General features: G+C 42.3%; 2 protein-coding genes, 1 long non-coding RNA gene and 2 pseudogenes across 6 annotated transcripts in view; 2 read left to right on the top strand and 3 right to left on the bottom strand.

Moving 5' to 3' along the window:
- The first annotated feature begins 25 nt into the window (after positions 1–25).
- Positions 26–8739, top strand: RHNO1 (RAD9-HUS1-RAD1 interacting nuclear orphan 1). 3 transcript variants are annotated; one of them, XM_076007766.1, is made up of 4 exons: positions 32–104; positions 2039–2068; positions 5846–6097; positions 7920–8739. In XM_076007766.1, the coding sequence occupies exons 3-4, from the start codon at positions 5930–5932 to the stop codon at positions 8475–8477; spliced, it is 726 nt and encodes a 241-aa protein (XP_075863881.1). In that variant the 5' UTR covers positions 32–104; positions 2039–2068; positions 5846–5929; the 3' UTR covers positions 8478–8739. The 3 variants fall into 3 exon arrangements, with proteins under 3 accessions (XP_012638651.1, XP_012638646.1, XP_075863881.1); XM_012783197.2 differs by lacking the exon at positions 2039–2068 and having other exon boundaries at positions 26–104; positions 5846–6055; XM_012783192.2 differs by lacking the exon at positions 2039–2068 and having other exon boundaries at positions 26–104.
- On the bottom strand, positions 1055–1150 carry LOC142873562 (uncharacterized; annotated as a pseudogene).
- LOC142873311 (mitochondrial pyruvate carrier 2 pseudogene) lies at positions 6602–7519 on the bottom strand (annotated as a pseudogene).
- Positions 8740–10169: 1430 nt separating the features above from the next.
- LOC105881481 (uncharacterized) lies at positions 10170–10810 on the bottom strand. Its single transcript, XR_001158754.2, has 2 exons — positions 10523–10810; positions 10170–10426 (listed from the first exon to the last, which is right to left on the bottom strand). It is a non-coding gene; the product is annotated as an uncharacterized LOC105881481 (long non-coding RNA).
- Positions 10811–10877: 67 nt separating this feature from the next.
- TULP3 (TUB like protein 3) overlaps positions 10878–21308 on the top strand; it is a 64113-nt gene continuing 53682 nt past the window's right edge. Inside the window, exon 1 of one of the 2 annotated variants that reach the window (XM_012783187.2) lies at positions 10878–11008. In XM_012783187.2, coding sequence (XP_012638641.2) covers positions 10968–11008 — 41 coding nt within the window. In that variant the 5' untranslated portion in view covers positions 10878–10967. The remainder of the gene's footprint in view (positions 11009–21308) is intronic. The other variant, XM_076007765.1, reaches the window with a different exon arrangement.

The raw sequence follows: 21308 nt of genomic DNA, 5'->3' as shown, positions 1-21308 counted from the left end.
GTCACGTGACGGAGCGTCGCCAATCGGCGCCGGCCTTGTCTCCGCGTTCCGGGCTGGAACGCTCTGCGCCCTGACAGGAGCGGCGGCCGGGCCTTGCGGGGCGGGTAAGGCGGGCCGCAGGCAGGCTCGTGGGGGGAGAGGCGGCTGTGGGGGTCGGGGACGAGCCAGAGGGGCCCCCGCGGCCGGGCTGGGTGGGCGCAGGGACAGTCTGGGGACGCGCGGAAACGGCGCCGGCCGGCCGGCTCCCTCGGCCTGCTTTCCCTCCCGCCCGACCGGCGACACGCCCCTGCCTCCCTGGGTTTCTACCCCGTCACTGGTCTGTCTTAGTTGAAGTCTTTCCTGCGGGAGGTTGTTCCCCAGTTAACGATTGTCTCCCGACTAGACCGAGTTCCTTGAGGGCCGCGGTGATCTTGTTCCAAGTTTATTCCATCTTAAAAAAAATACACACAGTCTTCAAGTACTGACCTGTCTTTTGCTCCCCTCCCAAAGCCATGCCTTTAGCTATAATAAAGTGCTTTATTTATTTACTTGTTCAGTAGATCTTGTTGAGCTACTATGTGCCAGGCACTGCTAGGCCCTGAAGATACAATGGCAGACAGGATTTTCCTTCCCCTGAGCTTACAGTCTAATGGAGGGAGAGAAGAACATTTTCAAAGAATCAAATAAGCAAATGTAGAAATATAACTGTGACCTGACAAATTAGAGGTCACATTAAGGAGTTATTAGGTAGGACAGGAAAGGCATTTCTTTTCTTTTTCTTTTTTTCTTTTTAGAAAGAACACTTAGAAAGAACACTCTGGGAGGCCGAGGCAGGTGGATTGCTCGAGGTCAGGAGTTCAAAACCAGCCTGAGCAAGAGCGAGACCCGTCTCTACTATAAATAGAAAGAAATTAATTGGCCAAATAATATATATAGAAAAAATTAGCCGGGCATGGTGGCGCATGCCTGTAGTCCCAGCTACTCGGGAGGCTGAGGCAGCAGGATTGCTTGAGCCCAGGAGTCTGAGGTTGCTGTGAGCTAGGCTGACGCCACGGCACTCACTCTAGCCTGGGCAATAAAGTGAGACCCTGTCTCAAAAAAAGAAATAACAGGGGCCATGCTAATCTCTGTATCGTTCCAATTTTAGTATATGTGCTGCGGAAGCGAGCACAGGAAAGGCTTTTCTGATGAGCTGAAGCTTTGGTGTGATATCTGATGCCTTTTACAAAAAAGGGAGGGAAACACTCTTAAGCAGATGGAATCATGTCTGCAAAGGCTGTGTAGCAGAAGAAAGCATGGTGACACAAAGCTGGGCTAAGAGACCTGAATGGAGTGTGGTATAGTTGAAGCGGGAGCCAGAGGAAGTCCGGCCTTAGCCATACTGAAGAGTTTTGTCCTTATTCAAAAATTAAAGGAAGCCAATCAAAACTTTAAGTGGAAGTGAGTCCTGGTCAGATTTGTATTTTTTATTTTTTTGAGACAGTCTCACTTTGTTGCCCAGGCTAGAGTGAGTGCCGTGCGTCAGCCTAGTTCACAGCACCCTCAAACTCCTGGGCTCAAGCCATCCTTCTGCCTCAGCCTCCCGATTAGCTGGGACTACAGGCATGTGCCACTATGCCCGGCTAATGTTTTCTGTATATTTTTAGCTGTCCAGTTAACTTCTTTCTATTTTTGTTAGAGAAGGGGTCTCACTCTTGCTCAGGCTGGTCTTGAACCCCAGAGCTCAAACCATCCATCTATCCGCCTCAGCCTTCCAGAGTGCTAGGATTATAGGCCAGAGCCACCGTGCCTGGCCCAGATTTGTATTTTAAAAGGTCCCTCAGCAGGGGGTGCCAGAGTGGATTAGGGTTGACCATTTAGGCTGTTGCAATACTCTAGGCAAGAATTGCTAGGACTTGAAGAAGGTTGGTGGGGAGAGAGTGGAGGAAGAGTGAGGAGGGCTTTATTGAAGACATGTTTAAGAGGTAAAACTGACAGGGCTTGATATTGGGTTGGATGGCTGAGGGAAATGTCAAGGTTTTTGGTGCATAACTGAAGGAATGATGCCATTTCTTTCCAGGGCCCTGGAAGAGAATCACTTTGGCTGCAGGTAGGGGGTAGGGATCCTGAGGGAATGATGGATCATGAGTTCAGTTTTGAACATGTTGAATTTGAGACATGTAGTTGCTATCAAGTAAGCAGTGGGATATATGGATCTTGAGCTTAGAGAATTCTAAGATGAATATCTAAATAGTGAAGTCCTGTACTTGAAATGCCAACAGATGAGATTGCCTAAGAAAAGTGTATAGAGTGAGAATGACTCCAAAGCACAGCCAGAAGGGAAGGCCTTAGATAGCAGAATGGACTGACCTCTAATAAGAGCAGAAAGAAAGAGGATGTATGCAGATATATATAGGTTTGTATGTTTGATCTCTGGAAAATAAGACTATTTCCTTTGATGTCTTCTGTCCTTTGTATTGTTTGTCAAGTAGGAAGTAAGGCCATTTGTTGAGTAAAAAGGGGTTTCTGAAGTTTTAAGAAAGTGGAATAGTTTTAAGATAGCCGTTGTGGAAAATGAATTGATCAAGGAAACAGTAGGATTACTGAGCATTACAGTGCCCATTTGAGGCTGGTGACTTTCAGTAAGTCATGAATTTCAACACTTCTCACTATAGCCATTGCTACCACAGTCATCTCTCCATTAGACTCTTTCAGTAGCCTTCTAACTGGGTACCCTGCTTCCTTTATCCACCCCCCATCTCCTCAACCAGCTTTTCTCACACAGTGTCCACCTAGAGTTTCTTTTAAAAGTATAAATCAGATTGTGTTCCTTCCCTGTCCAGAACTTTTCAGTGGCTTCCTATCACTCTAAGAATAATTAAATCTATAGTCCTTAACCATGTGTCATTTGAACTGCTTCCACAATGTCCTTACTGTTTCTTGAACAGGTCAGACATATTCCCACCTTGGAGACTTTGCACTTACTATTCTCTCAGCCTGGAATATTCCTCCCTCCTGTAATCCCATTGCTTGTTTATTCTCCTTTCTTCATTCAGGTCTTTGCTCAAATACCAATTCTTCAGGTCGGTATTTCCTGACAACCCTGTCTAAAATAGCACTCAGTCAGCTCAACCCCTTGTCCTGTTTAATTTTTCTCCATACTTTTATTATTTCCCAACTAGTGTGTAAACACCATGAAGGCAGTGATTTGATTTGATTTTGTTCTCTGGTATATATTTTCAGTACCGGGAATGGTGCATAACACATAGTAGGCACTCAGTAAGTATCTCTTGAGTGAATGAATGAATGAATGAATGAATGAAAAAATGGATGTATTTATTACCTTGGTTCTCCCTAAAATGTTAGATCCTTGAGGGTATAGACTTTGTCCTTTTTCTTCTTTCTTTCCTTCTTCTTTCTTCTTCCTCTTCCTCCTTCCTTTTTCCTTCTTCTTTCTTCTCTCTCTTTTTTTTTTTTTTTTTGAGACTGAGTCTCACTTTGTTGCCCAGGCTAGAGTGAGTGCCATGGTGTCAGCCTAGCTCACAGCAACCTCAAACTCCTGGGCTCAAGTAATCCTTCTGCCTCAGCCTCCCAAGTAGCTGGGACTACAGGCATGTGCCATCATGCCCTGCTAATTTTCTCTATATATATTATTTGGCCAATTAATTTGTTTCTATTTATAGTAGAGACGGGGGTCTCACTCTTGCTCAGGCTGGTTTCGAACTCCTGAGCTCAAATGATCCGCCCGCCTCGGCCTCCCAGAGAGCTAGGATTACAGGCGTGAGCCACCGCGCCCGGCCTCTTCTCTCTTCTTGAGACAGGATCTCAAGCTAGAGTGCTGTGGCATCATCACAGCTCACTGCACCCTCAAACTCCTGGACTCAAGTGATCGTCCTGCCTTGGCCTCCCAAGTAGCTAGGACTACAGGCAGTGCTACCATGCCTGGCTAGTTTTTCTATTTTTTGTAGGGATAGTCTCTCTTGTTTAGGCTGGTCTTGAACTCCTGGCCTCAAGCGATCTTCCTACCTCAGACTCCCAGAGTGCTAGGATTATAGGCGTGAGCCGCTGCACCCGACCTTTTTTTTTCCTTTACCTGTATCACAACTGCCTAGTCATATAAGTCAGTATATTATTTTTTGTGGATGTTGACTGAATGACTGAATCATTAATGTATTGTGGAACCAATTTGTACTGTTATGTGACTTTCCAGCATGCTCAGCTGCACCTCCCATTTACCCTTCTACCTATTGCATCAGCCCTGTGTCCCATCATTCCATCAAAGAAGCCCTTATTAGAGCTAATCTTGTTACTAGATCCAATGGACACTTTTTCAGACTTTTGTTACGTTCTGGGTCCTGTTAACCTGCCTCTGTCTTATCCTCCTATCTCCACTGACACAGCTCAGATTTGGGACCCCATTATTTCTCACTCAGATGACATAATTGATCTCTAAACTGGTCCCCCTACTTCCAGGGTACTTGTTCTCTCTTTTGTACTACTGCCAGGATTCTCTGTCTAAAAGACACAAACAAATAAAACAAATATGGCATTTATGAAACAACTGAAAATGTAAACATTGCCTGGGTATTTGATAATATCAAGGAATTTATATATATGTGTGTGTGTGTGTGTGTACGTATGTTTAATTTATTTAGTTGTGTTAATGGGAATGATAAAATGAGAATATATTTCCTTCGAAATCCAGGGGTAGGGGAAGTAGATAGGTGTATAGATGGGTCAGGATTGGCCATGGGTCAATTGTTGTTGGAGCTGGATGATGAGGACATGGAGGCCTATTATGTTATTCAGTCTATTTTTGTGTATGTATGTTCAAAATTATCAAGGGTGAAAAATTAAGGAAAAAACGCCAAGTGTGATCACATCCTTCTGCTTGAAAATCTTCAAAGCTAAAGTCCAAACTAACATGGCCTCACCTGGTTTTTTTGACCTGACTCTAACACCATGTTCAGCCTCAGTGCTTGCCATTCATCTTTTCATACTCTGTATCCAGCTACAGTGAGTTTGTAATTCCCAGAATTCACAGTACTCCTTCATGTCTCCATGCCTTTTTATGTGCTGTTCCCCAGGCTGGAGTGTATTTTTGTCCTAGCCCTTCCAAACCTAAGTCAGGTATCTCCCTTTCCAGAAAGCATCCCTGAAGAGAATGGAAGTATATTGTATTCTCATATTGTATTGTAATTATCTGTCTCCCTCTGCGAGACTCTCAGCTCCTTGAAGACAGATTCTGCTGTGTCACTACACATGCTTGACACTTAATAAATGAGTGTTGAATAAATGGTTATTCATCTTTAAATTCCCAGCACCCAGCATGACACTTAACACATACTAGTAAATGTTAATTGAATGAATGTTGTTAAATATGAATACTGTGTAGGTATAGAAAGCTGTGCTCGCCCGGGCATGGTGGCTCACGCCTGTAATCCTAGCATTCTGAGAGGCCGAGGCAGGTGGATCGTTTGAACTCTGGAATTTGAGACCAGCCTGAGCAAGAGCAAGACCCCATCTCTACTAAAAATAGAAAGAAATTAATTGACCAACTAAAAATATATATACAAAAAAATTAGCTGGGCATGGTGGCGCATGCCTGTAGTCCCAGCTACTCAGGAAGCTGAGGCAGGAGGATTGCTTGAGACCAGGAGTTTGAGGTTGCTGTGAGCTAGGCTGATGCCATGGCACTCACTCTAGCCTGGGCAGCAAAATGAGACTCTGTCTCAAAAAAAAAGAAAGAAAGAAAGAAAGAAAGCTGTGCTCCCCAGAACCTTGAGGTAAAAGTGGTAGTTTATGGTAGAATTGGCTGGCAAATGATCAGGAAGAGCTGAGGAATCATCTGAATTATTTTCTCCCAGCTTTTGTTTTTTCTTTGCAGGAATAGGTTAAAATTGGAACGTATTTCACAACCTGAAGACAAACAGCATCATGTGGTTACTAACTGCTCTTCATTCACCTATTGATGCCTCCCAGAAAAAAACGGCCCCCACGTTCCCAGAAAGCCCAGCTGCTATTCCACCATCAACCACTGGAGGGCCCCAAACACCGCTATGGATCACCACAGCTTCCCATCACTCACACTCGACAGGTGCCTAGCAAGCCCATTGACCACAGCACCATCACTACTTGGGTAGGCCCATGGGATTCTTACTTTGATTTTTACTCTGGTAGACTTTCCTGCATGCTGACTCTTCTGTCCCTTGAACCAGGGCCTCCAAAGACTAAGAAGATTTGTGGGGCAGGGGCAAGGAGGTAATGTACTCTTTGTCTGTGGTTAGCCCTCTGGTGTATCTATCTTCTTTTCTCAATTCAGACTGAGGAACAGCTTAGATGGGATTGGAGTCCTGTCTCTCCTTCCCACCTCCATCCCTCTGAAAAAGTTCAGTGTAAAAGTTTTTCACTCAGTAACTGGGTAAGAAAACAAGACGTGTGAGAACAAGTAAAAAATGTTTGTTCCTTAAATTTCATGTGAAAGTGGAATATTTAGGCAGGTACTCTATTTACTGTTCAATGGATTGAACCTTGAAAAAAAATCTACAACTATGGCATATGTTATATTTTCAGTTTTTTGTGTTTTTTTTTGGTTATTAAAAGTTTGCTTTATTTTACTGTTGAATCAGGCACAGTTAGATTTTTTTGTGCCTTCCAAGTATCAGCATAGTTAACATTGCCTTATCTAGAATCAAACAATAAACTAGGTTCCAGTGGTTATGTTCATATCTAGAGTGTTCAGGACATCAGGAACTCTTTCAGTTGTTTGCTTTTGCTTTTAGTTCTTGGTTATATCTCCAAATTCGAAAAAGCTGAGGGGGCTCCTGCTGCCCCCACAAAGAAATTAACAGCAAACAGACTCCAATTTTTTGGAATAATTACAAGTGAATATCTTAACCAAATAAACCCTGTAGCCATTAAAACAGCAGATTGAGCTGTGCAGGTCTGGCCATGTCAGCCAATCCAGCACACACCAACCCCCATTTCATAATTGGAGCCCAGAAAAAAACTGTTCTGGGGCCTGCTGGGTGGTTGTACAACGGCCTCAATTTTTCAGGCAGCATTAGCTCCACTTTGTCGGGGAGCCGGTGGTAGGTGGCCCGCAGGCCTCAGGTGCTGACAGCAAACATCGCTGCCGCCGAGTGATCATGGGCAGATGGGTGGGAGCATGGCTGTGTCCTTGTCCCTGGCTGACAACGAAGGGCAGCTAGTCACTTTCCCCTGCCACAAAGCCTGGTGTCCCCCTCTCCCTTAGGGTGCCCTTCCCACGTTTCTGACTGTCCCCCAGTGAACCACCACACAGTTTAAAAGCCCTGGGAAGAGAATATAACTACTATATGGTAGGGAAATAGTGTAGCAAAAGGGCCATACAAAAGCATTAGCTCTGCATAAATCTATTTAATAAATATAACTTGTTCAGGACTTCTTAGAAGAACCACAATACTTGCTTCAGGATTGTGGAAGAAACTTAAACATTAGAATCCTGTGGGTGAGAACAGGAATGAACATTTATTGAATACTCATTACGTGCCAGGTCCTCTACTAGTTGCTTTTTGTACATGATCTCACCCCTATTGTTAGAGTCAGCCATTCATTATTTCCTGAAGGCCTTCTTTGTCCCAGGCATCTGCTAGGTACTGGGGATCAATGGTGAATAAGACTGCTGGTCCCTGCCCTCCTTAAGTTTAAAGATAGTTAAATAAGTTGCAGCCATATGGTGTGATACATTGAAAGAGGCACTGTCCCCTTTCTTACAGATCAGGAAACAGAAGACCAGAGAGATGGAATAATTTGCTCAAAGCTTTCTATTACTATGCCATTAGATAGCTATTTTATTGTGTGTGTCCATTACTATAGTGGGGCCCCATTTAGGATTCTGGCCGTAGTTTTCTCTGTTTGGTTAGTACTTGGTAGTTGGGTTGCCTCACATTTTTTTTTTTTTTCTTTTTTTCAACGCTTAGATATCACCTGAGTTTGATACAACAGCAGAAACCCAGTTCCCAGACTACCGGAAACGTCATTACCGAGACCAGCCAAGACATTCAAGTCGAAAATCTACCACCTCCAAGTTTCCACATCTAACTTTTGAGAGTCCACAATCTTCTTCCATTTCAGAGACACTGGAGATCCCCTTAATCAAGGAGTACCCCAATCAATCAGAAAAGGACAATTCCAGAGGACCCTTAGTTCCAATGCTCAGTCCCCAAAGTTGTGGGGACCTGTCAGTACATACACTTCAGAGTTTACCTTATGTGTTCATTCCTCCTGATATCCAGACCCCAGAGTCCTCTTCTGTGAAGGAAGAACCTGTTCCCCCCGATCAGAAGGAAAATAGCCTTCCAAGCTGCTCCCTTCACACTACTACTGCTAGCAGCCCAGAGCCGGGGCCCATTCTGGTTAAAGACACCCCTGAGAATAAGTATGGAATAAAAGTCACGTGGAGGAGACGACAGCACCTGCTTGCTTACCTCCGGAAGCGAGGGAAGCTGAGCAGAAGCCAGTTCCTTGTGAAAAACTGACTACCTCTTTCATCAATAGTCTCCAGAAATTGCTGATTTTCATAGAGTTGCTAAAGTCACTTTTCTGGCTCTCAAGAGTATATCAATAAAATAAAATGGAAACAATACCAATAGAAAAAACTATTTTAACTAGAGCCCTGGAGTCATAAGGGAATTTAATTCCCAGATTTGCTTTTTAAGATACCCTGTGCTGTGAACTGTTCACTTCATATTTTTCTCGTGTTAACTGTTTAAAATGTATGTAAATAAATGGTTGCAGAAAGTTTTTAGAGAACTCTGCTTCTGTCAATGCAGCAATATTGCCCCATCCACAAAAGGTCTTTCTTAGCTGTTAACTTAAACCACTACTCATTAATCCTTTAATCATCTCACTCAAACTAATTCTTTCCACATTATATATATATATATATATATATATACACATACACACACACACACATATTTTTTATTTTTTTCCTATTTTTAGTAGAGCTGGGGCCTCACTTTTATTCAGGCTAGTCTTGAACTCCTGACCTCAAGCTCTCCTCCCACCTTAGCCTCCCAGAGTGGAAGGATTACAGGCATGAGTCACTGTGCCTGGCCCACATATTTTTTTTTTTTTTCAATTGAGACAGGGTCTATTTCTGTTGCCTGAGCTTAAAGTGTGGTGGTATCATCATAGGTCACTGCAACCTCAAACTCAAGTGATCCTACCACCTCAGCATCCCGAGAAACTGGGACTATAGAGGCACATGCCAACATGCCCAGCTAACTTTTTTTGGTTTTTTTGTAGAGATAGTCTCACCGTTTCCCACGCTGGTCTCCAACTCCTTGCCTCAAGTGATCCTCCCACCTTAGCCTCCCAAAGTGCTAGGATTACGGGTGTGCCGGCCTCATTCCATAATTCCATCAGGCTCAATGGCAGCCTCTTCTGTGACTTGACGGGTGGAAAAAAAATCAAAGCAAACCATGACTTTTTCTGGTTGACTGCCACCTCTGCAACCTTGGCTCACCTGCTGAAAAGGAAAGATGAAGAAAGGGCAGCAAGCCCTGCTTTAGGGACTACATGGGATCAGGGGAGATAAAGGGGACATAGATGAGTCTCTTAGGTTTGCTTGTGTTTTGTTTCCAATCAAATAAATTTGTAAATATTAGTAGGATAGGAACAGTTTCTTATAGTAACTGTTTAAATTGCACGTAAATAAATGTGGAAAGTTTTCAAAGAATACCACTTCTTATTGTAATTAATGCAGAAGGACTGCCAAGTCAACAAACTGTCTCAATTGTACTTTTGCCGATACAAATAGCATCTTATTCATCCCCATTCATTTAGCATTTAAAAACCGACTGAGTCAGGTCCAGCCCAAGCTAGATCAAGCAGGGATCACTGTGATAGATGGGAATTCAAACACAGAATGAACCATGCTCAGGGTCACACAGTGAGTGGAAGTTGACCCAGTGAAGGCAATGCCCTGGTCGCCTAGCTTGTGCCAACTTCTATGCCTCCTAAAAAATTAACTTCTGGGTTCAAAACCAATGTAGAAACAAACTTTGACCTTGAAATGCTATAAAGTCAATATGCAGTAACTCCTGTTAGGTTGTTCTGTAGGGACTACAGTGATACGTGTATAGAAAGGAACTGGCCAAACAGGCATTCATAGACTCATGTTAGTAAAAAAAAAAAAAGAAAGAAAGAAAAGAAAAGAAAGGAACTGGCAGTTGGGGACAGGATTTATTGGAAAGAGTACAGATTTAGATAGTAGATCTCATTATGGGCCATGGATGTTTGAAGTTGGTCCACAGGAATCCGAGAGAAGGATGGATGGTGTCTCTGAATGCCCTGGTGTGCTCTAGGAGCGGGTCTAGGAATAACGTAACAGATTGGGCCGGAGTAGGACAGGCTGCATCAGTTCTGCGCAGCTCCAGGGCGAGGCCAGGCCGTACAAGATGCGTTTCCCTGGGAGTGGCTGCTGGACAGGGTACCACTGTGGTTCCAGCAAGGCCCCGGGTAACAGGGAAGGGGAGAGTGAAGGAGGCAGAGGTGTGTAAACGCTTACACGACAGACCTCAGGAAGCGCTCTGGGTGGTCTCCGAGCAAATGGCGGGGGTGCGAGGACCCGCCCGGTGTGTGGCAGTGGTGGGGGATGGGCGGCTCCGACGGACGCGCCAGCAGGCCACGGGAACAGGCGCAGCGGAAGCACACACATCCTGCCGTTCTCAGCCCCTGCTCGGCGCCAAGATCCAGGAGACCCAACCCAGGCGCCGCGCGTCTTCCCCGCCCGGCGCAGGCGCCTTTAACTCCGGCCTCCTCCCGCCCCTTAGAAACCCTCCCGCATCTCGGAGTGGGGGCAATAGCCAATGAGGCAGGAGCGGCGGGCTCACGGGCCAATAGGCGGCGGCGACAGTGCGGGGTGTGGTTGCCAGGGGGCGGGGCCCGGCGGCCGGCCAGACTTGCCACCTAGCGGCGGCGTCTGGGGGTCTGGACGTGGTCGCCGGTGACCGCGCAGCGGCATGGAGGCCTCGCGCTACCGACTCGGACCCCGCGGGGACAGGTCAGCGGGGGCTGGTGGCTGGCCTCCGCTTGAGGGAGACCGAGGGACGAAGCGAGAAGGCGGAGGTCTCGGCCGCGAGCGGAGGGCGGGGGGTGCTGGTGCCGCGGCGGGAGGCGACGTCCTCGCCCCGCGCCCGGTGGAGGGACCCCCGTCTTTGAAGGGGAGCGGTGGCAGCGGCGGGCTGCAGACTGCGCCGTGGGCAGAGACTCTTCGCTCGGGCCCCTGCTTGGGAACCCTGGCCCTCAGTGGGAACGCATTGTCCCGGCCCCGCGCGCGCCGCCCAGTAGGGCCACCACTGAGACTGGACGGAGTCTTTCCCGGAGGTTGAAGCCGAAGGCTGTGGGCGATATTTAGTAATTTGCTCTGATGCCGTTGCTTTTGGCAGGCAGTGCTGCCAAGACGGAACAGTCTGAGGGCCGGAAATGCAAAACGATTCTTCTTTTTCTTCTCTCTGCTTTCCGAGAGTTGATAGTTATCCCTTTTTCAGGATGGTCTGTTTGCTACTGTGTCATATCCCTGTTCGTGGTCCTCTTTCTCTGCCGTGCCCCCCTTTTCTGCCTCCACCAGCGGTAGAGCCTGGGAAAGAAAACGATCTGAAATCTCAGCCTGTCAAGTTCTTGTTAGCTAGGTTAATGAAAAGTTAATGGGGAGCTCTGTGAAATCATTGGCTTAAAACTTTGGCATTGTCTGAGGATTTAAATCATGCACGCTAATTGTATTCCTCGATTTTTATTCCATTACCACACCTCAGCAAAAAAGATTTGGCGTGTGAGGATTTAGTCTGTTATTTAGACATTTAAGCAATTCTAAACCAGTTTTAAAGAATTGTAAGGAAGGAGGCGTTGGGGTAGAGAATATCCATTTTCCTCTTTCATTAAGTTCTGTTTACATGATAGCTATATTCTGAAATTTGTTCACTGCGTTTTTTTTCAAGTCGAGGAAAAAGTCTACATGTACAAGTATAAATATGGAAGTGCTAGAGGAGGTAAAGTCGTTACTCAGCATCTCTGGTTGAATTCATATGGTATTTGTTCAGTTGTGGGTACTCAATAAGTTTTAATTGAATGAACTTAAAGCAGTAAATTTTATGGGTACCAGTTTTGGGGTTTTTTTTTTGTGGTTTTTTGTTTGGTAGGGTTTTTTTGTTTGTTTGTTTGTTTGTTTGTTTTTAGGCAGAGTCTTGCTCTGTCGCCCAGGCTAGAGTGCAGTGGAGTCAGCCTAGCTCACAGCAACCTCAAACTCCTGGGCTCATGCTATCTTCCTTCCTCAGCCTCCCAAGTAGCTGGGACTACAGGCACCCGTCAAGGCACCTGGCTAATTTTTCTATTTTTAGTAGAGACGGTCTGGTTTTTGTTCAGGCTTGTCTCAGACTCCTGATCTCAAGTGATCCTCCTGCTTCAGCCTCCCAGAATGCTAGGATTACAGGTGTGAGCCACGGCACTCAGCCTGACTCATGATTTTTGAGGGGAAAAAATGGAATTGACTCTGAAGTTAGGATTCAGGAGGCAAAATGGGTTATGGTTTATTAGACCTGAAGTTTAAAGGTATAATTTTAAAGTTTTCCCCCTTTTTACTTCCTAAAGAAACCTGTTCTTCAATTTTTAAAATTAACTTCAGAGGGGAACTTGTGAATCACCAAATGTTTCTCCTCCTTTAGGTAATGTTAGAGCTTCTATTACTGTTTAACTTATTTGTTGCTAAGAGGAAGTGAATGTCTCTTGCTTTTTTGACTTCAGGTTGTGTTTAATGTTTTCAATGAAATACATTGATAGAATTTTCCATATTAGTTCCTTTCAGTGTGAGGATAACATCCAACTTTAGCTTTCCTGTGATTTTTTTTCTTTGAATTATGTGACTATTTTACCATGAGACAGATTTATATTCAACATAGTAGAAATATTTCAACAAATAATCTTCACATATTTTCCCTACATCTGAAGTATTTAGTGAAAATTGGAGGTGAGTTTTGAAACAACACTCAGGACCTTTGTCAAGGCTATGCATTTTATGTTATAGATTCCCTGGAGATGATAGGGGTTGGCTCCTGCTGTAACTTCAGCTCTCTCTGTCTGGGTATTTGCTAGTGAGAGAATTGAAGGTATGATTCCCACTGTGGTATGACCTTGTGACCCAGAGTCATATAAGAAAGTCCTGGTCTATGGTTTATCCATATGTCATGATTTCTCTTTAAAATATGAATGGTAGTTGTGGCTGGAAGTTATGTCCTGGCCAGTCTTGTTATTTTCTCATGTTCTCGTTTTGAAATGTTTCACCAGATCACCTAATTGTTGGCAAACAGACTTAGTGCTTCAAAATACTTCCAATTAACTAATACATGACTACAGTATGTTTGGTAAATATCAAAGCTATAGTAAAGGCCTAATAATGTCTAACATGCATGCATTTCTTAAAATGTGAAGGATACAAACAGACCTAGAAAGGAAAGAATAAATAGTCCCTGTAAAAATTTCTTTTTTCCAAGGTCCTTCCATTTCATGCAGGCAGATTTAGAAATTTTTTGGATAGTTTTAATTTCTGGCTTCTCTTACTCTTTCCAGTGGAAACTCTGGAGTTTTCCTTTTATTTGTGCCCATTGAAAGAAAAAGTTAATGTTTCCTCTTACCAAGAGGAAAAGAATGCTTGAATTACTCAGAGGAGTCGAAGCTGCCTTGCTTGTCAGTATTCGAAGGTTTTAGGAATAGAGGTGGTCATAATCACTCTTAGTTCTCCTGTTGGAGCACAGCTCTATAGTGGAATTAAGTCTTTGTTCAAACTAGAATTTCCTATAGGCTGCTCTTGCTTTATTTCCTCTGAGTCAGTTCACAAGGAATAAAGTCTTTGTACTACTAAATCTCTTTTGTCTCATCGGACATTCATACTACTAGTAATAATGAATGCTTCCAAATTGTTCTGGCCTGGTTAAAGTTTGACTCCACTTATATCTGAGAGAAGGCACACTCTGCATTTTACTCCATGTGCTGTCTGTAGTAACTCACTTGGTAGGAGTCTTGGTAAAGAAGATTGTCACATCTCTCCCTTTGCCTTAGAATTTCCAGGAAAACATTAATGATTAGTATGAATCACCAGGACCTCTGGAAGATCACAATTCTGAGAAGGGTTATAGTAATACCTTTCTTAGTTGTGAGATGGCACTCTCTGTCTCACCGCTTAGCATTATGGTTAGGGGGAAACACTGGAAGCTTTCGCTGAATTCCTGAGTTGTAGTCTCAGCTCTTCCACCATTTGGCAGTATGATCCTAAGCAGGTTATCTACTTCTTTGGCCTCAATTTTCTCCTCTGGGAATGAGGACTTCTTTGGATTTCCTCAATGATTTATAAGGAATTAATAAAATAATAAATACATATATATTTAAAATGCATGTGGCTCCAATTTCAAAAGGTACAAAATGAAATTTCAGTGTAAAGTATATCTTTATCATTGTTTCCATATCACCTAGTTAATTCATTAGTAGGTTTCTTAGGGGGCCTTCCAAAGATAATCTGTGTGAATTTTTTAATACCCTTTTCTCACTTAAAATTTGATGATTTTAATTTTTTGGGTAGAATATGATCATCTGTCGAAACCCTGATATCTACTTTCATTGTGGGTAAGATGTATTTTTAGAATATGAACTATAGTTGCAAATTTTGAGTTTTTTTCTTGTGATATATAGAAAATAAGACTGTAACAAGAAAAAATTATTTTTCAGACAGGCTGCTGGAAAAACAAATCATTGCTATTTAGTTTTCAGGAAGAACTTCAGTACATCTGTAGTTTCCTTTTGATTTTATGTTTTAGAATGAAATAATAATAGGGGGTTGATTTTTTTTTCCCCTATTGAAACATAGTATAATTTTGTTACAGAGGTCTGATGTGTCCAGTAACTAGGGGAAAAAGTAAGGAGGAGGGTTTTGACAGTGAAGTTTTTTTTTCTTCTTCTTCTTGTTCCTCCTCCTTCCCTCAAACGGCTATGACAGTAAAGTTGGTAAGCTGTGTTTTTAAAAAGGGAAGATTTGTCAAGATAAAATGATCAACAATAATGGTTTACATTTGTGTGTCTTTTGAAGACTTCAAAATGCTTTCATATATTTTATCTCTTTGGAGCTTCATACCTCTGAAGAAAGCAAAGTGCAAATGTCATTATCTTTGTTTATAGATGGGGAAATTAAGGCTCAGAAAGGTTGTGCACAATGAGTAAAAGATGCAGTTGGAAGTAAAATCCAGGCTTTTGACTCTTTTTCTTACATATTATCAAAATATCTAGTCCAGATATTCTGTATGTCATTTGTGTATATAATTAATAACAACTGATCCTAATTACATTCTAATTATTTTTAGAGCAAGCAGTTGAAGAAATTAGATATTTTAGCAGTGAATAAATAAGTATTAATTTTATCCAAAGGAAAAGGAGTGAGAATATATGGTATTATTAGGCAAAAGAATGTACTGTTATCTTTATGCAAGAAAGGAAAGGAAAACAAATAACATTCATGAAGAGAGAAAATGTAACCCCTGAGGAAGGGAGAATAGGGCAAAAGGTAGGATGAACAGAAGTTGGAAGTAAATTAAAAAACTATGAGGGGCTGGGCCCTGTGGCTCATGTTTGTAATCCCAACACTCTGGGAGGCTGAAGTGGGAGGATTGCTTGAGCTCAGAAGTTCAAGACCAGCCTGAGCAAGAGTGAGACCCCGTCTCTACTAAAAATAGAAAAAATTAGCTGGGACAGAGTCTCACTTTGTTGCCCAGGCTAGAGTGAGTGCCGTGGCGTCAGCCTAGCTCACAGCAACCTCAAACTCCTGGGCTCAAGCCATCCTCCTGCCTCAGCCTCCCAAGTAGCTGGGACTACAGGCATGTGCCACCATGCCCAGCTGATTTTTTCTAGATATAAATTAGTTGTCCAATTAATTTCTTTCTCTTTATAGTAGAGACGGGGTCTCGCTTTTGCTCAGGCTGGTTTCAAACTCCTGACCTTGAGCAATTCGCCTGCCTCGGCTCCCAGATTGCTAGGATTACAGGCGTGAGCCACCGTGCCTGGTCCATATCATATATTTAAAATAACTTTTCTGTTTGGTTCACTCAAAGGAATGCTTTTTTCTTTTGCTATGTGAGACGTGCAAAATCAAGAGGGATTCACTCTAAAGTAGTTTTCCCTGCTGCATTCCTTCTGGCTGTGTGAATGCTCAAGTCACTTGCCAGCTTTTCCTTCTCAGCACCTCCCTCTCCCCACACAACTCTCCCTGCTGTCTGCATCTCTGCTAACTGGGCCTCATAGGAAATGGATGTTAGTTCCCTAGCTTAATTAAGTTGGCTGCAGACTGTGGCAGTCTTTCAAGTAGAAGACAGCTGAGCCTAGAATATTAACATTTCTCCTAGGATGAGGATAGATTTCAGAGGAGTCTTTTCTGGCAATTCTAATTTTACTCTTTTGTTCCTTTTCCCAGAAACAGTGTTTTGTTCTAGCCAGATGTATTCTTGGTGTCTCAGTATGTGTAAAAATATGACCTTCCAATATTGACATTTAGGATTTGGACAAGATGAACCTATTTGTCAATTGACTTAGAAAACATACTTTATTAATATCATACATTTTTTTTAGAGTTTCACTTGGTTGCCCAGGCTGCAGTAGTGTTGTGATCATAGGAATTCCTGTGCTCAAGCAATCCAATCCTCCCATCTTAGCCTCTCAAGTAGCTACGAGGAAAAAAAAATGCATTGTTAATAGCTATTGCCACATCATCTGAAAGTGTTACCGGTTTGAACATGATGAACTCTGATGACTCTTTTTCACTATATGTAATCATGCTCTCTGCTTAATGATAGCATGGGTTCTGAGAAATTCATTGTTAGATAATTTTGTCATTGTACTAGCATCACAGAGTGTACTTACACAAATTTAGATAGTATAACCTGTAGGCCAGCGAGGTGGCTCACGCCTGTCATCCTAGCACTCTGGTAGCCCGAGGCGGGCAGTTTGCTCAAGGTCAGGAGTTTGAAACCAGCCTGAACAAGAGTGAGACCCCGTCTCTACTAAAAATAGAAAGAAAATTGATTGGCCAACTAAAATACATAGAAAAAATTAGTGGTGCATAGTGGTGCATGCCTGTAGTTCCAGCTACTTGGGAGGCTGAGGCAGGAGGATTGCTTGAGCACAGGAGTTTGAGGTTACTGTGAGCTAGGCTGACACCACAGCACTCTAGCTCTGGGGAACAGAGTGAGACTCTGTCTCAAAAAAAAAAAAAAAAAAAAACAACAACCTGTGCAACTAGGCTATATGGTATAGCTTATTGCTCCTAGCCTACAAATCTGTGTAGAATGTTACTGTACTGGACACTGTAGACAACTGTAACACAATGGTAAGTATTTGTGTATCTAAACATAGAAAAGGTACAGTAAAAATACTGCATTATCATTTTATGGGACCACCATTGTATACGGGGTCCATCATTGACCGAAATGTTGTTGTGCTGTGCATGACTCCTTCCAAGGGCTTCTTCAAAATCCATTTACTGGCTTGGAAGTTCTAGCTAAAAATAGCAAATGGGCTGACACTTTTAATGAAACTTTTTTTTTTTTTTTTTGAGATGGAGTCTTACTCTGTTGCTCTAGGTAGAGTGCAGTCATCATAGCTCACTGCAGCCTCAAACTCCTGAGCTCAAGTGGTCCTCCTGCCTCAGCCTCCCGAGGAGCTGGAACTACAGGCATGCGCCACCACGCCCAGCTAATTTTTTCTATTTTTGATAGAGATGGGGTCTTGCTCTTCCCTAGGCTGTTCTTGAACTCCTGAGCTCAAATGATCTATCTGCTTAGGCTTCTCAGAGTGTTAGGATTACAGGCGTGAGCCACCACACCTGGCCCTGAGCCTATTTAGTAAATGAAAGTGTCATTGATTTCTTTGCAATTTAGTACTTTTAGATCTACCTTTTTCTTTTCAAGGACCACAAAGTATTATTTTTCATAAATGTATCTTATTAATTGTCCACCCATTGATAGACATTGAAATTATGTTCAGTTTTTTTTTCCCTGTGGAAAACAATGAAGCAATAACATACTTGTTACATGTGCCTTTGTTTATTTGGGGTAGGCAGAGTTTAAATTTTAATAGAAGTTGCTAAATTTCTCTTCCAAAAAGTTATATAAATTTTTTCTTCAGATTATGAATGCCCATTTTGAAGTTGAACAATTATCATCCTTTTTGCTCAGTTACTTGTGTATATACATGATGAGTACACAGTAGGCACTCAGTAAATATTTGTAGGTGATAAAGATGAGTGTAAAACTGAGAAGCTATTTGCAATTCGAGTCAGTAGAAAGGATCCTAAACTGACACTAAAAACGTGGTGAGGTAAAGAATTTAAAGTCAGCTACTGCAAAATTCTACTAATAAGATGAAATTTACATATGGAAGTAGGTACAATGATAGCTGGGATGTGGCAAGCACTTATGTTTTTTGGGGGTAAAACAAAGCCTATTGTTTTTTTTTTTCATCTTTTTTTTTTGAGACAGAGTCTCACTCTGTTGCCCTGGCTAGAGTGCCGTGGCGTCAGCCTAGCTCACAGCAACCTCAAACTCCTGGGCTCAAGCAATCCTGCTGCCTCAGCCTCCCAAGTAGCTGGAACTACAGTCATGTGCCACCATGCCTGGCTAATTTTTTCTATATATATATTTTTTTTCTTTATTATTATTATTTTTTAGTGACTTATTTCCTTCAGAATTCTATATATTTTTAGTTGGTCAATTAATTTCTTTCTATTTTTAGTAGAGAAGGGGTCTTGCTCTTGCTCAGGCTGGTTTCTAACTCCTGACCTTGAGTGATCCTCCCGGGCCTCCCAGAGTGCTAGGATTACACAGGTGTGAGCCACCTTTGGTTTATTGAGTCCAAGGTTTTTACTGGCAATTAGATAGGGAATTGCTATAGAAACTTTATCAGAAGTATATAGTTAAAGAAATTTTGATTGTTGTCGAGTTCGAGAGTTCTGGTTAGCAAAATATAATTGAATATATAATGGGAAAATATACCACCTTGGAGATGCTAAGGTTAATCAGCATTTTGCTTGATAAAGGAATGCACAGTAGTATAAATTAAAATTTAACTTGTTTAAAGCCATTGTTACTAGTTTTTCTGATATAAAAACATAATCACAGGCTAATGCTGGCCAACAAAACAAAAGGTCTGTTACATGATTTATTATAACTGATACTATGGTCTAGCTTGAAACATTGTCTCAACTAAGCACATAAATGACAGCAAAAGAAATGAAGAAACCAAGAACAGAGTGAAAGCCTCTGTCATCTCAACAATGAGGTTGATTGCATCTCTAGAGACTGATTTTTCTAATAATAGATTATAGTAATGTGTATAGACAATAGAGTAGATACTGTTATATTAAATCTGCAAAAGGTTCATCGGAGATTTAAAACTAAAAAGCAAAGCGTTTTTTTATCTTTTTTTTTTTTTTGAGACAGAGTCTCATTGTGTTGCCCAGGTTAGAGCGAGTGCCATGGCGTCAGCCTAGCTCACAGCAACCTCAAACTCCTGGGCTCAAGCAATCCTCCTGCCTCAGCCTCACGAGTAGCTGGGACCATAGGCATGTGCCACCATGCTCCGCTGATTTTTTCTATATATTTTTAGTTGGCCAATTGATTTCTTTCTATTTTTAGTGGAGATGGGGTCTCACTCTTGCTCAGGCTGGTTTCAAACTCCTGATCTTGAGCGATCCACCCACCTTGGCCTCCCAGAGTGCTAGGATTACAGCTAGCTGTGAGCCACCTTGCCTGGCTGGTTTTTTTTTTATCTTTTAAAAAATAATTTTAGGCTTACAGCAACCTCTATTGAAATTATTTATTTATTTATTCATTTTGAGACAGAGTCTCACTTTGTTGCCCAGTGCCGTGGCGTCAGCCTAGCTCACAGCAACCTCAAACTCCTGGGCTCAAGCAATCCTGCTGCCTCTAACTCCTGAGTAGCTGGGACTACAGGCATGCGCCACCATGCTCGGCTGATTTTTGCTATATATATTAGTTGGCCAATTAATTTCTTTCTTTCTTTCTTTTTTTTGTTTATAGTAGAGACAGGGTCCCACTCTTGCTCAGGCTGGTCAAACTCCTGATCTCAAGCAATCCGCCCACCTGGGCCTCCCAGAGTGCTAGGATTACAGGCATGAGCCACCACACCCAGCCTGTTGAAATTATTTGTGATAATTAGACAGTGTAATCGGTGGATCCTTCCTGACGGGGAATTTTAAAACTTTATGATAACCTTCTACATTTCTATTATCATTTTCTTGATTATTTTCCACAGCCCTACAGCTATAAATTGGGGACAAGAATATCTATTTTTACTAAACTACTTTGCAAAGTCAGAGCAAGGAATGATGAATTAGAATGTTTCTTTAAGACATAAGTAGGAGGAATTTTCTTTCGTGTAATTTAAAAAATTCATTTATCTAACATTTATTTTACATCTTCATGTTCTAGGCACCATGTGTTGAGAAATTTTAGAAAGTATAGATGTTTGTAAGTTTCTTTGGTAATTTTGTTCTTATTTGAGTATTAGAAGTATTGTCTCTAAAGTCATAAAGTAAATTACTGTGTATGTTACTGAGGAGTTTAGCAGAGGCATTGTTTTGGCAGTTGTTCTGTGGTAGCGAAAACAAGAGAATTCCCAGAGACATGTAGAGTGTATCTCCTGACACCACAGCTGTAGCATAAACACCTGATGAAAGACACTGTTGTGGATAAATTTAGTTTCATTACCCACATGCCTGCACTGGAACCAGACAAGTGCACCTACTCCCTTAACAGATCCCGGCTAAAAGTGTCAGCTGTCTTACCAAAGCCCAGAGCAAGTTATTCCTGAGGGTGTCCTGGGAGTTTATGTCGTTAACAGTGCTAATGGCATTGGTTTCAGATTTCTAGTTTAAAAATAATCAACAGAATTTACGATCTTTTTTCATCTTAACACGCAGCCATTCGAGAGCTTTTGAGTGTGTTCTGAGTGAGCATGTTCAGCAGCAGTGGAGATCAGATGAGTGTGTTTGTGGTGGGGACGCTGGGCTGGTCAGTACAGAGCAGAACAATTGTGAGCCCCATGTTGTTGTCAGCCATTTGTAATTTAAAATTGTTTTTATTCTTAGTCACATTTCGGGGCTAAAAAGGTGACTTTTCATATATTTTTAAAAAATATATTCACGTGGTATAAATTCACATGTTACAAAAGGTTCAAAAGGGTATATAATGAAAAGTAAGGCTGTTTCCCTCCCCATTCCCTACCTATTTAATTTTTCTCCCTGAAGGCAACAT

The sequence above is a fragment of the Microcebus murinus genome, chromosome 10, assembly GCF_040939455.1.
Source record: "Microcebus murinus isolate Inina chromosome 10, M.murinus_Inina_mat1.0, whole genome shotgun sequence".
Taxonomy (NCBI): Eukaryota; Metazoa; Chordata; class Mammalia; order Primates; family Cheirogaleidae; genus Microcebus; species Microcebus murinus.
This window is presented reverse-complemented; position numbering and strand designations above follow the sequence as displayed.